The sequence below is a fragment of the Salmo salar genome, chromosome 03 (assembly GCF_965601325.2).
Source record: "Salmo salar chromosome 03, fSalSal1, whole genome shotgun sequence".
NCBI classification, from domain to species: Eukaryota; Metazoa; Chordata; class Actinopteri; order Salmoniformes; family Salmonidae; genus Salmo; species Salmo salar.
Genome location: NC_138293.1, coordinates 16,904,800 through 16,916,521, shown reverse-complemented (window position 1 = coordinate 16,916,521; position 11,722 = coordinate 16,904,800). Strand labels below are relative to the sequence as shown.

Genomic DNA, 11,722 nt, shown 5'->3' with positions numbered 1-11,722 from the left:
TAGATGCCCCAAGAGACTTGCAGCTGTAATTGCTGCAAAAGGTGGCTCTACAAAGTATTGACTTTGGGGGGGGGGGTGAATAGTTATGCACGCTGAAGTTTAGTTTTATTTCACAATTAAACATATTTTGGTATCTTCAAAGTGGCATGTTGTATAATTAAATCAAATGATACAACCCCCCCCCCAAAATACATTTTCATTCCAGGTTGTAAGGCAACAAAATAGGAAAAATGCCAAGGGGGTGAATACTTTTGCAAGCCACTGTACTTGTAAAGCTTTCTACCAAGATGGCTATGATGACTCAGATACACTGGGCACGATAACCATCTGTCACATCTTCTGTTGCCTGTGCATTTCCTTTTCATTCTTTACCTCTCTCACCCACACTTTCACTCTGCTGAAACCCTCCTTCATACTGGTCAAGTTCACCGCCAGTTTTCAGTCCGGCGCATCATCAGAGATTAAGGCACCAATCGCAAAGCCCACTACATATAATACAGTGTAGTACATTTACGTTACATTTACGTCATTTAGCAGACGCTCTTATCCAGAGCGACTTACAAATTGGTGCATTCACCTTATGATATCCAGTGGAACAACCACTTTACAATAGTACATTTATATCTTTTTGGGGGGGAGGGTAGGGGGGGGGAGGGTTAGAAGGATTACTTTATCCTATCCCAGGTATTCCTTAAAGAGTTGGGGTTTCAGGTGTCTCCGGAAGGTGGTGATTGACTCCGCTGTCCTGGCGTCGTGAGGGAGCTTGTTCCACCATTGGGGTGCCAGAGCAGCGAACAGTTTACAGTAGACAGTTTACAGTAGACATCTAATACACCTAAAACATGTTCATCAAAGGAGCACCCGGTCGCCCTGAAACAGAGTTACAGTACCACTGATGAAAAGGAAAGAATTGTTTTATTTCACCTTTATTTAACCAGGTAAGCTAGTTGAGAACAAGTTCTCATTTACAACTGCGACCTGGCCAAGATAAAGCAAAGCAGTGCGACACAAACAACAACACAGAGTTACACATGGAATAAACAAGCATACAGTCAATAACACAATAGAAGGGGAAAAAAAGTCTATATACAGTGTGTGCAAATGGCGTGAGGAGGTAAGGCAATAAATAGGCCATAGTAGCGAAGTAGTTACAATTTAGCAAATTAACACTGGAGTGATAGATGAGCAGATGATGATGTGCAAGTAGAAATACTGGTGTGCAAAAGAGCAGAAAAGTAAATAAAAAACAATATGGGGATGAGGTAGGTAGATTGGGTGGGCTATTTACAGATGGGCTATGTACAGCTGCAGCGATCAGTTAGCTGCTCAGATAGCTGATGTTTAAAGTTAGTGAGGGAAATATAAGTCTCCAGCTTCAGTGATTTTTGCAATTCGTTCCAGTCATTGGCAGCAGAGATCTGGAAGGAAAGGCGGCCAGAGTACGTGTTGGCTTTGGGGATGAACAGTGAGATATACCTGCTGTAGCGGGTGCTACGGGTGGGTGTTGTTATCGTGACCAGTGAGCTGAGAGAAGGTGGAGCTTTACCTAGCATCGACTTATAGATGACCTGGAGCCAGTGGGTCTGGAGACGAATATGTAGCGAGGGCCAGCCGACTAGAGCATACAGGTCGCAGTGGTGGGTGGTATAAGGGGCTTTGGTAACAAAACGGATGGCACTGTAATAGACTGCATCCAGTTTGCTGAGTAGCGTATTGGAAGCTATTTTGTAAATGACATCGCCGAAGTCGAGCATCGGTAGGATAGTCCGTTTTATGAGGGTATGTTTGGCGGCGTGAGTGAATGAGGCTTTGTTGCGAAATAGGAAGCCAATTCTAGATTTTATTTTGGATTGGAGATGATGCTGCAACATTGAGAGCATCCTGACTGGTTGCATCACTGCCTGGTACGGCAATTGCTCGGCCTCTGACCGCAAAGCACTACAGAGGGTAGTGCGTATGGCCCAGTACATCACTGGGGCTAAGCTGCCTGCCATCCAGGACCTCTATACCAGGCGGTGTCAGAGGAAGGCCCTAAAAATTGTCAAAGTGTTCTCTCTACTACCGCATGGCAAGCGGTACCGGAGTGCCAAGTCTAGGACAAAAAGGCTTCTCAACAGTTTTTATCCCCAAGCCATAAGACTCCTGAACAGGTAATCAAATGGCTACCCGGACTATTTGCATTGTGTGCCCCCCCAACCCCTCTTTTTACGCTGCTGCTACACTCTGTTTATCATATATGCATAGTCACTTTAACTATACACTCATGTACACACTACCTCAATTGGGCAGACCAACCAGTGCTCCCGCACATTGGCTAACCGGGCTATCTGCATTGTGTCCCGCCACCCCCTCTTTTACGCTACTGCTACTCTCTGTTCATCATATATGCATAGTCACTTTAACCATATCTACATGTACATACTACCTCAATCAGCCCGACTAACCGGTGTCTGTATGTAGCCTCGCTACTTTTATAGCCTCGCTACTGTATATAGCCTGTCTTTTCACTGTTGTTTTATTTCTTTACTTAGCTATTGTTCACCTAATACCTTTTTTGCACTATTGGTTAGTAAGTAAGCATTTCACTGTATGGTCTACACCTGTTGTATTCAGCGCACGTGACAAATAAACTTTGATTTGATTTAATATGAGTCTGTAAGGAGAGTTTACAGTCTAACTAGACACCTAGGTATTTGTAGTTGTCCACATTCTAAGTTAGAACCGCCCAGAGTAGTGATGCTAGTCGGGCGGGCGGGTGCGGGCAGCGAACGGTTGAAAAGCATGCATTTGGTTTTACTAGCGTTTAAGAGCAGTTGGAGACCACGGAAGGAGTGTTGCATGGCATTGAAGCACATTTGGAGGTTAATAATAAACAGTTTTCCTTTTTGTTGGGAAGCTACATGTACATCACCCCTGTTGTGGATAGTTTGACTTTGGTGGGGCAAGGCAACAGTCTTGATGGAATGAAATGTGAAAGGATGGAATGAAATAAGGAAGGATGGATGAAAGGATGGATTGATGGACGGATGTGTGCAATAGGTGGTTCTCTGTCACAGGCTTGGGTTGTGTCCGTGTCTCTCTGCACTCTCAGGTAAGGGGCACCGTTCTGTTGTTCCAGGGTTGGTTTAAGTTTTCTGGAAGACCTGTTTGCACACAGCTCCACATGCTCTCAGCTCCTGCAGAGAGAACAGATTTTTTAGAAATCCTTTTGATTAATTATTGATTTGTTCGTGTAGGAAGCGAAAAATAACCCCCTTATCACCATTAATTGAGGTAAACAGCTGTGAAAATGTATTTAAAAAAAAACAGTAAATCGATCACCTCTATGGAGAATAACCATAGTCAAAGCACTTGTACTTGCAGTTCTATTTCTAACCATCAGAGGCCGCGGTTGTTCAGTGTTTTGGGGATTAGTGACTCCAGGGAGCCACTCCGCTGATGAATAATTTCATGGCCAATGATTGCGAACATCTGTTAGAATCACTTTGACTAAATAATATGGCAGTCAGATGCCTTTTACCACAGGATGTTGGTGGAACCTTAATTGGGGAGGATGGGCATGTGGTAATGGCTAGTGCGGAATAAGTGGAAAGATATCAACAACATCATATACTTGGTTTCCATGGTTCCCATGTGTTCGATGCAATTCCATTCGCTCTGTTCCAGCCATTATTATGAGCCGTTCTCCCCTCAGCAGCCTCCACTGCCTTTTACTCAGCTTTGATGACAATAATTATATAGCAATGAAAATCCGCAATGACAAGGTAGTCATACGGTAGTCATTGTAGAGGTCAGTGTTGTTTTTTAATCTTTGCTATTTATCTATAGCCACATCTATATATATATATATATATATATATATATATATATGTTTTAAATCACCTGATCTGAGATTTGTTGTGACAAAAAGTTAAATCAGGAACTGAGGAAGTAGACTTGCATTCAAATGACATGAATAGACTCTCTTACCAGATGAAGCACATCTCCCTCCACCCAATGGGTCCAGCCTCGGCCCTCCTTCTCTCCCTTCTGAACACACACCAGCTTGTCCCCCTCCCATGAGATAGTGGTCTACGGGAAGAAAGGAGAGACACCATTATGCATTCTACTGTCAGTTAGGAGCATGACCCACAAATCAACACACACATAGCATGCACTACCATATGTAGAACAACTTACAGGGAGAACATACACTGAGTGTACAAAACATTAGTAACATCTGCTCTTTCCATGACATAGACTGACCAGGTGAAATCTATGATCCCTTATTGATGTCACTTGTTGGGGTTTTCATGCTCAACAGTTTCCCGTGTGTATCAAGAATGGTCCACCACCCAAAAGACATCCAGCCAACTTGGAACAACTGTGGGAAACATTGGAGTCAACATGGGCCAGCATCGCCTTCCACATCTTGTAGAATCTATGCCCAACGAATTGAGGCTGTTCTGAGGGCCGAAGGGGGTGGAACTCATTATTAGGAAGGTGTTCCTAATGTTTTGTACATTCAGTGTATACAGACAGAAACATGGAACCACACTTCTCAGCAGAGTAAAATAACTTTTCATATATTGTTCAGAGTACAGGAGCAAATAATATGCCAAAGGACTTGAATGAGATCAGAATGTGAGGAAAGGCTGTTCTGACATATATTTTTGTATTTATATTTATTATGGATCCCATTAGCTGCTGCACTCTTCATGCGGTCCAGCAAAATTAAGGCAGTTTGTACAATTTTAAAACATTACAATACATTCACAACACGATGTGTGCCCTCAGGCCCCTACTCCACCACTACCACAAATCTACAGTACTAAATCCATGTGTATGTATGGTGCGTATGTTATCGTATGTGTGTGTGTGTGTGTGTGTGTGTGTGTGTGTGTGTGTGTGTGTGTGTGTGTGTGTGTGTGTGTGTGTGTGCCAACGTTTGTGTTGCTTCACAGTCCCTGCTGTTCCATAAAGTCTTTTTTTATCTGTTTTGAAATCAAATGTGGAATAGAGTTCCATGTAGTCATGGCTCTATGTAGTACTGTGTGCCTCCCATAGTCTGTTCTGGACTTGGGGACTGTGAAGAGACCTCTTGTGGCATGTCTTGTGGGGTATGCATGGGTGTCCGAGCTGTGTACCAGTAGTTTAGACAGACAGACAGACAGACTAGGTGCATTCAAAATGTTAATACCTTTCAAAAATAAAAGCATTGGTGAAGTCAATCTCTCCTCCACTTTCAGCCAGGAGAGATTGACATGCATAGTATTAATATTAGCTCTCTGTGTACATCTAAGGGCCAGCCGTGCTGCCATGTTCTAAGCCAATTGCAATTTTCCTAAGTCCTTTTTTGTGGCACCTGAACACACGACTGAACAGTAGTCAAGGTGCGACAAAACTAGGGCCTGTAGGACCTGCCTTGGTGATAGTGTTGTTAAGAAGGCAGAGCATCGCTTTATTATAGACAGACTGCTCCCCATCTTAGCTACTACTGCATCAATATGTTTTGACCATGACATTTTACAATCTAGTGTTACTCCAAGCAGTTTAGTCATCTCAACATGCTCAATTTCCACATTATTTACTACAAGATTTAGTTGAGGTTTAGGGTTTAGTGAGTGTTTTGTTCCAAATACAATGCTTTTAGTTTTAGAAATATTTAGGGCTAACTTATTCCTTGCCACCCACTCTGCAACTAACTGCAGCTCTTTGTTGAGTGTTGCAGTCATTTCAGTCGCTGACGTGTAGTGTCGAGTCATCTGCATACATAGAAACTCTGGCTTTACTCAAAGTCAGTGGCATGTCGTTAGTAAAAACTGAAAAAAGCAAGGGGCCTAAACAGCTACCCTGGGGAATTCCTGATTCTAACTGGATTATATTTGATAGGCTTCCATTAAAGAACACCCTCTGTGTTCTGTTAGACAAGTAACTCTTTATCCACATTATAGCAGGGAGTGTAAAGCCATAACACATACGTTTTTCCAGTAGCAGACTATGATCAATAATGTCAAAAGCTGCACTGAAGTCTAACAAGACAGCCCCCCCCAATCATTTTATCATCAATTTCTCTCAGCCAATCATCATTCATTTGTGTAAGTGCTGTGCTTGTTGAGTGTCCTTCCCGATAAGCATGCTGAAATTCTGTTGTCAATTAGTTTATTGTAAAATAGCATTGTATCTGGTCAAACACAATTCTTTCCAGAAGTTTACTAAGGGTTGGGAACAGGCTGATTGGTCGGCTATTTGAGCCAGTAAAGGGGGCTTTACTATTCTTGGGTAGCGGAATGACTTTACCTTCCCTCCAGGCCTGAGGGCACACACTCTCTAGTAGGCTTAAATTGAAGATATGGCAAATAGAAGTGGCAATATCGTCTGCTAATATCCTCAGTAATTTTCCATCTAGAGTGTCAGACCTACAGTGGCTTGCGAAAGTATTCACCCACCTTGGCATTTTTTCTATTTTGTTGCCTTACAACCTGGAATGAAAATGTATTTTTGGGGGATTTGTATCATTTGATTTACACAATATGCCTACCACTTTGAAGATGCTAAATATTTTTTATTGTGAAACAAACAAGAAATAAAACAAAAAAACAGTGTGCATAACTATTCCCCCCCCCCATGTCAATACTTTGTAGAGCCACCTTTTGCAGCAATTCCAGCTGCAAGTCTCTTGGGGTATGTGGGATTTTTGCCCATTCTTCAAGGCAAAACTGCTCTAGCTCCTTCAAGTTGGATGGGTTCCACTGGTGTACAGCAATCGTTAAGTCATACCACAGATTCTCAATTGGATTGAGGTCTGGGCTTTGACTTGGCCATTCCAAGATATTTAAATGTTTCCCCTTAAATCACTTAAATCACTGGAAGGCGAATCTCCATTCCATTCTCAAATCTCTGGAAGACTGAAACAGGTTTCCCTCAAGAATTTCCCTGTATTTAGCGCCATCCATCATTCCTTCTATTCTGACCAGTTTCCCAGTCCCTGCCGATGAAAAACATCCCCATAGCATGATGCTGACACCACCATGCTTCACTGTGGGGATGGTATTCTCGGGGTGATGAGAGGTGTTGGGTTTGCGCCAGACATAGCGTTTTCCTTGGTGGCCAAAAGCAACATTTTTGTCTAATCTAACCAGAGTACCTTCTTCCATATGTTTGGGGAGTTTCCCACATGCCTTTTGGCGAACATCAAACGTGTTTGCTTATTTTTTTCTTTAAGCAATGGCTTTTTTTTCTGGCCACTCTTCTGTTGACAGATATTCCAATCTCCGCTGTGGTGCTTTTCAGCTCCTTCAGGGTTATCTTTGGTCTCTTTGTTGCCTCTCTGATTTATGCCCTCCTTGCCTGGTCCATGAGTTTTAGTGGGCGACCCTCTCTTGGCAGGTTTGTTGTGGTGCCATATTCTTTCAAATTTTTTATAATGGATTTAGTGGTGCTCTGTGGGATGTTCAAAGTTTTTGATATTTTTTTTTATAACCCAACCCTGATATGTACTTCTCCACAACTTTGTCCCTAACCTGTTTGGAGAGCTCCTTGGTCTTCATGGTGCCGCTTGCTTGGTGGTGTCCCTTGCTTAGTGGTGTTGCAGACTCTGGGGCCTTTCGGAACAGGTGTATCTATACTGAGATCATGTGACACTTAAGAAAGTTCACCTGTTTGCAATCTAACAAATTATGTGACTTCTGAAGGTAATTGATTGCACCAGATCTTATTTAGGGGCTTCATAGCAAACGGGGTGAATACATATGCACGCACCACTTTTCCTTTTTAATTTTTTTGGGAATAAGTAATTTTTTTCATTTCAATATTTCGTGTATGTCCATTACATGAAATCCAAATAAAAATCAATTTAAATGACAGGTTATAATGTATCAAAATAAGAAAAATGCCAAGGGGGATGAATACTTTTGCAAGGCACTGTATATGGGACTCACTCGCCCTCAGAGAGGGAGAGTAGTCAAGGATTTTGATATGACCACTTAACCCATCAGCATTTTCAAAACACTACACCAAGCCAGTTCATATTCATACCAACAGGAGAATTCTAGTGTTAAGTCATTCTGACTAATATATATATATATATATACATACACACACATTTTATATATATATATATATATATATATATATATACACATATACACACATACATATATACACACACACATACATACATATATATATACATATATATATACACACACACACACACACACACACACACACACACACACACACACACACACACACACAGTGGGGAGAACAAGTATTTGATACACTGCCACACTGCCGATTTTGCAGGTTTTCCTACTTACAAAGCATGTAGTCTGTAATTTATATCATAGGTACACTTCAACTGTGAGAGATGGAATCTAAAACAAAAATCCAGAAAATCACATTGTTTAAGTAATTAATTTGCATTTTATTGCATGACATAAGTATTTGATCACCTACCAACCAGTAAGAATTCCGGCTCTCACAGACCAGGCACTTGTCATCTCCCGTCTGGATTACTGCAACTCGCTGTTGGCTGGGCTCCCTGCCTGTGCCATTAAACCCCTACAACTCATCCAGAACGCTGCAGCCCGTCTGGTGTTCAACCTTCCCAAGTTCTCTCACGTCACCCCGCTCCTCCGCTCTCTCCACTGGCTTCCAGTTGAAGCTCGCATCCGCTACAAGACCATGGTGCTTGCCTACGGAGCCGTGAGGGGAACGGCACCTCCGTACCTTCAGGCTCTGATCAGTCCCTACACCCAAATGAGGGCACTGTGCTCATCCACCTCTGGCCTGCTGGCCCACCTACCTCTGAGGAAGCACAGTTCCCGCTCAGCCCAGTCAAAACTGTTCGCTGCTCTGGCACCCCTATGGTGGAACAAGCTCCCTCACGACGCCAGGACAGCGGAGTCAATCACCACCTTCCGGAGACACCTGAAACCCCACCTCTAAGGAATACCTTCTAACCCCCCCCCCCAAAAGATTTAGATGCACTATTGTAAAGTGGTTGTTCCACTGGATATCATAAGGTGAATGCACCAATTTGTAAGTCGCTCTGGATAAGAGCGTCTGCTAAATGACTTAAATGTAAATGTAAAAATGTTAGTTTTTCTTTAAGAAGCCCTCCTGTTCTCCACTCATTACCTGTATTAACTGCACCTGTTTGAACTCGTTACCTGTATAAAAGACACCTGTCCACACACTCAATCAAACAGACTCCAACCTCTCCACAATGGCCAAGACCAGAGAGCTGTGTAAGGACATCAGGGATAAAATTGTAGACCTGCACAAGGCTGGGATGGGCTACAGGACAATAGGCAAGCAGCTTGGTGAGAAGGCAACAACTGTTGGCGCAATTATTAGAAAATGGAAGAAGTTCAAGATGACGGTCAATCACCCTCGGTCTGGGGCTCCATGCAAGATCTCACCTCGTGGGGCATCAATGATCACGAGGAAGGTGAGGGATCAGCCCAGAACTACACGGCAGGACCTGGTCAATGACCTGAAGAGAGCTGGGACCACAGTCTCAAAGAAAACCATTAGTAACACACTACGCCGTCATGGATTAAAATCCTGCAGCGCACGCATGGTCCCCCTGCTCAAGCCAGCGCATGTCCAGGCCCATCTGAAGTTTGCCAATGACCATCTGGATGATCCAGAGGAGGAATGGGAGAAGGTCATGTGGTCTGATGAGACAAAAATAGAGCTTTTTGGTCTAAACTCCACTCGCCGTGTTTGGAGGAAGAAGAAGGATGAGTACAACCCCAAGAACACCATCCCAACTGTGAAGCATGGATGTGGAAACATCATTCTTTGGGGATGCTTTTCTGCAAAGGGGACAGGACGACTGCACCGTATTGAGGGGAGGATGGATGGGGCCATGTATCCCGAGATCTTGGCCAACAACCTCCTTCCCTCAGTAAGAGCATTGAAGATGGGTCGTGGCTGGGTCTCCCAGCATAACAACGACCCGAAACACACAGCCAGGGCAACTAAGGAGTGGCTCAGTAAGAAGCATCTCAAGGTCCTGGAGTGGCCTAGCCAGTCTCCAGACCTGAACCCAATGGAAAATCTTTGGAGGGAGCTGAAAGTCCGTATTGCCCAGCGACAGCCCCGAAACCTGAAGGATCTGGAGAAGGTCTGTATGGAGGAGTGGGCCAAAATCCCTGCTACAGTGTGTACAAACCTGGTCAAGAACTACAGGAAACGTATGATCTCTGTAATTGCAAACAAAGGTTTCTGTACCAAATATTAAATTCTGCTTTTCTGATGTATCAAATACTTATGTCATGCAATAAAATGCAAATTAATTACTTAAAAATCATACAATGTGATTTTCTGGATTTTTGTTTTAGATTCCGTCTCACAGTTGAAGTGTACCTATGATTAAAAATTACAGACCTCTACATGCTTTGTAAGTAGGAAAACCTGCAAAATCGGCAGTGTATCAAATACTTGTTCTCCCCACTGTGTATGTGTGTGTGTATGTATATATATATATATATATATATATATATATATATATATATACACACACAATACTGACCAGATACTATACACACCAGCTCTTTCATGACATAAACAAGTCAGAAGTTAATTGTAAATAGTCAAAGGTATAGTAAAGTATTTATCAATTGGACTCACAAATCGTAAGGTACAACATTATATAGTTGGCCCATTGGTCAATAACAGATTACGTTATTTAATTCCCCGATGGTACTCGCAGCACCACACAAGGGGATGGCTTATGGGCTTGAAAAGAAATCATTCTAAATCGGCTTACAAGGGCAGATCTTTTTGGGGGAGATCTGCTTGCCAACATGGAAATCCATGTTGTAGTTCTTAAAGGTACTGAGGGTCTTGATGACAACGTGGTCACCATCGTGACTGATGTCTTTGTCGGGCTTCAACAAGGTGGCAATTTTCCTAATGGCAACATTTACATCTGTGTGTTAGGTCACCAAGGAAAGAAGAGAGAAAATAGATCAACACAAGAGGAGCAGGAAGGCTACATTCATCTATAGCCTAACGTCACACTCATTCTCCCATAACCTGTTTCTGTAGCCTATTGGCTTTAACTGGATCCAACTCCCGGAAATCTTTTTTGGATACTTTGTAAATATGAGGCCCTTTCGAAACCATTATTTTAAGTGACACAACAATTGTCAGTATCTACACCTGTGCTCCAATAAGAACACTTTCAAACTACTAAATGTTATAAACCTATACTATTCGGATTATTTAGAGACATGTAATGTTCGCTAGGTCTATAGTTAGGATTTTGATTGATGGCTAGAGCTCAATATTGAACCCATGGCGCAGTGGTCCAGCAGGTATCCTTGCGCATCATCCATTTTGACTGAAGTTTGAATCCCCGTCATTAAGCGCAAACCATCCACAAAAGACTGTGGGACAACTCACCGAGGGCTTTCAAGTACTCTTCGAAGTTGTCATTAGAGATAATTTTCCAATACCCATTCAGGTCAACTGGCATATTGTCTGTGTGTTTCTAGTGTCCTTACTTCCAGTGAAAGAGTAAATGAGATACGATATCGCTGTTTACTTGCAATCGAATGCTGCTGTCCATACCTCCAATTTTAAACATAACCCCTTTAGTCTGATTACTTACTAGTTTTAATTTTTTTCCTACAACATTTTGAGCCTCCCTCCACCGCTGATCTGCCGACTCACCCCCATGCATCCCTGCGCAAACCGCGCATTTGACACAAGGGCACATAGTCTA

General features: G+C 42.8%; 1 protein-coding gene across 1 annotated transcript; it reads right to left on the bottom strand.

Annotated features, from left to right (window-relative positions):
• Positions 1–983: 983 nt before the first annotated feature.
• LOC106599051 (retinol-binding protein 1) lies at positions 984–11,473 on the bottom strand. Its single transcript, XM_014190107.3, has 5 exons — positions 11,401–11,473; positions 10,763–10,924; positions 8,470–8,483; positions 3,970–4,071; positions 984–3,176 (listed from the first exon to the last, which is right to left on the bottom strand). The coding sequence occupies exons 1-5, from the start codon at positions 11,471–11,473 to the stop codon at positions 3,126–3,128; spliced, it is 402 nt and encodes a 133-aa protein (XP_014045582.1). The 3' UTR covers positions 984–3,125.
• Positions 11,474–11,722: the final 249 nt, after the last annotated feature.

Coding starts and splice junctions, on each gene's coding strand:
- LOC106599051 (XM_014190107.3), bottom strand. CDS start 11,473: ATGCCAGTTGACCTGAATGGGTATTGGAAAATTATCTCTAATGACAAC. Junction 10,925..11,400: donor AGAGTACTTGAAAGCCCTCG/GTGAGTTGTCCC, acceptor CCTAACACACAG/ATGTAAATGTTGCCATTAGG. Junction 3,177..3,969: donor AGGGAGATGTGCTTCATCTG/GTAAGAGAGTCT, acceptor TTCTCTCTGCAG/GAGCTGAGAGCATGTGGAGC.